Source organism: Notothenia coriiceps, unplaced genomic scaffold, assembly GCF_000735185.1.
Source record: "Notothenia coriiceps isolate Sejong01 unplaced genomic scaffold, NC01 NC01_scaffold00037244, whole genome shotgun sequence".
Lineage (NCBI taxonomy): Eukaryota > Metazoa > Chordata > Actinopteri > Perciformes > Nototheniidae > Notothenia > Notothenia coriiceps.
The window spans coordinates 8,811,894-8,814,679 of record NW_011369945.1 but is presented as its reverse complement, the minus strand read 5'-3'; the positions used below and the strand labels follow the sequence as shown (position 1 = coordinate 8,814,679).

Sequence of the window (2,786 nt, the reverse complement as noted above, 5' to 3'; positions counted from 1 at the left end):
AGTTTTACTCGCTACAGGGTGTACTTTGAGGGTTTTGACTCTGCACACCGTTTACATGCAGAAAAACCTTCATAACACACAAGAGGACGGGTAATAACCGGAAAAGCATGACATGTGACCTTTAAAATGTTAAAAAAATCTTCCCGGGGGGGCATACCTCCGGACCCCCCTAGAGGATGTGACGTCCAACCCCCTTTCTATTGTGTATTCCTTGGATACTCTATTGATCTTTATCTTTCCTATTGTAAGATTCTCTGGCTGGGGCGCCAACTCAAATCTCGCCTAGGGCTGCAAATTGTCAAGAGCCGGCCCTGACACTGCGATATTGTGCCGTGCCACAGCCACGATAGTCATGCTAATTCTCTGACTTAATATATATTAACTTATAAACTGCAATGACTGACGCTTGCAGGCTGCTCACCTGCAGGTAAGGCTGCATCGCTTTCAGGCAGGCCTCTGGGATCTTATGCTCGTTGAAGTTGATCAGAGAGTCCAGGAATGCGTCCATTTTGGCCATCATCATCTTGGCGGAATTCCAGCTGCGATCCTTCGGGACCCTGCCGCCAGGTGCCGTCAGCACCATGACGGCGGCTGTGACGTTGGTCACTGCCGCCACCGGAGAGCCAAACGACTTCAACTCTGTCAGGTTGTTCTGAAGAAGGCAAGATGGAGGGAATAATGGATTAAAAATAAAAGAGCTGTGACTTAATTGAGTTTTAAAAACGAAATATCTCTGCTGTTGGCTGCGGAGTGAAATAAAGGATGAGATGAGACTAAAGGAAGCAGAACCTTTTCTGACTTTGAGAAGAAAACAGATAATTCTAATTAGGATATCTTTAGAGAGCTGTGAGCACTGATTGAACTGTCTGTTCTGCTGGTTTGAACAGAGCACCTTTTAAACACAGAGGGTGTTTTTGAAAATCCCACAGGTTGCTTAGAAAGACTACAAGGGATGCCAAGATGAAGGGAAATACCTGCAGAACATAGAGCATTTTTTTTTTAGCAAAGACCTAGTTAAAGCCTGTGATTCAGTTATCTGTTCTACAGTTGAAGCTGGCCTGTGTGGACATAACTTATTCTGCTAAAGCTGGGAAAAAGTATAAAGAGGAACTGGCCTTTTAAAAAAGAAGAAAACAAAGAGAAGAGTATGATCAATAGGACAGAGGGGCTGACCTTGTTGAGGGTGTCCAGGGCGTCCTGAGTAGGCATGGGTATCGTTTGAAATGTATCGATTCCGGTTCTTATCGATTCCGGTTCTTATCGATTCCCCGTTTCGATTCCAAAATTATGAAAGAATGAGGTCAAACGTTTAGATAACAAAAATATTGTAAGCATTGGGTTTGAAGCCTTAACACCTCGGACGTTACAATATCTTTATTCTTTTAAGCTTTAACTGACATTTTTACAAATAAAAAAATGAAGTGACTGAGCTCGCAAACTGTCTACGGGAGGGCGGGTGGAGCCTCGCTGCGGGGCAACTGTGGACCTCTGTCGCCTCACAGCGCAACTTACATGATGCCGTTTTAAAAAATTAAGGGCGGTGCCGGCCGTCAGCGTACCGAGCCGGCCGTCAACGGCCCGCTGCCGATTCTGCGATTCTCCAGAACACACAGATGGCCAGTCCGCCCTTACCCTGTATTCCACCGGGTCACCGCGGCACAGAAGGACCCGGTGGAATACAGGGTCTACCGCGTTTAGGAACCGTTAAGCAGAACCGAAATTCTGTATTTTGTATGGGTACCCGGTACCCGGCATTTTCTTATCGGTTCTCATGAGAACCGAGTTTCGGTTCCCAACCCTAGTCCTGAGCGGCCAGCAGCGTTAGCAGCCTTCTCCAGGTCCTCCTCACAGTCTCTCTGTCTGCCGCTCACCACCACAGCTATAGCCGCCTCCTTCTGCTCCTCCTCATCAGCTATTGCTTTCTCCTTGGACACCTTCTCAGTTTCTATCCCGACCACCTGAACACACAGGGCTTATTCCTGGGTTAGTAGTACAACTTCAGTAAGAGGCTTATTTTATACTGCATGGACACAATGCAATAAATAACATCCCAAACAAGACAAGACATTGCATGAATATTCTGTACAAACTGTGAAGTCCACTGAAACAAATGTAACATTTGTGATATTGGGCTATATAAATAAACATTGATTGATGAACATAAAGAACCGAGAAACCGGCTCACAAGATCCCTACATTTGTAACTTAAAATGTGAAGGTCCTTCCTTTCTGCAGCAGTCACACCTTACAACCATCATGGCCCCTGGTAGACCCGCACCCTCCCATATAAACACAGACACCACTGTTGTGAAATAACACTTGTGTGCAGTACGTAAATTGGAAAACTTTATTACAAATGTTTCATGTAAATTGGAATAACTTTTACATTTAAATTATTAGGTGCATGCCCTTTATCTAATTTGTTGTGTTTTGTATTTGTGTCCATCTAGACTTATCTGTGTAAATATCCCCTAAGTGGGAAGAATAAAGGTCTTCTGAACTTTAAATGTTGTTGGCTGCAACGAAAGTTTACCGTACAGCAAATAGAAAGAAATCTCAAAAGAGTTCTCAAAACGTGAGCAGCAGAACACCAGGTATCTGCGAGGCTGGATATCACTGGTGCACTGTATGTGATACAATGACCAATATCTTTATTAAGTCTGTGTAAAAGGAGCAGATGTGCTTGCCTGGATGAGCATGTCAGCATCCTCGTTCTTCTGCTTGAGATCCACTTCCTGTGCAGCCAGCTTGGCCTTGAAGTCATCCACATATCAGATGATCAAACA

General features: G+C 44.6%; 1 protein-coding gene across 1 annotated transcript in view; it reads right to left on the bottom strand.

Annotated features, from left to right (window-relative positions):
* Positions 1-1,648: 1,648 nt before the first annotated feature.
* Positions 1,649-2,786, bottom strand: part of LOC104965273 (diacylglycerol kinase zeta-like) — an 8,684-nt gene continuing 7,546 nt past the window's right edge. The window contains exons 15-17 of the mRNA XM_010794231.1: positions 2,688-2,753; positions 1,798-1,958; positions 1,649-1,685 (exon numbers count right to left, since the gene is read on the bottom strand). Of these exons, the coding sequence (XP_010792533.1) occupies positions 1,649-1,685; positions 1,798-1,958; positions 2,688-2,753 (264 nt within the window). The remainder of the gene's footprint in view (positions 1,686-1,797; positions 1,959-2,687; positions 2,754-2,786) is intronic.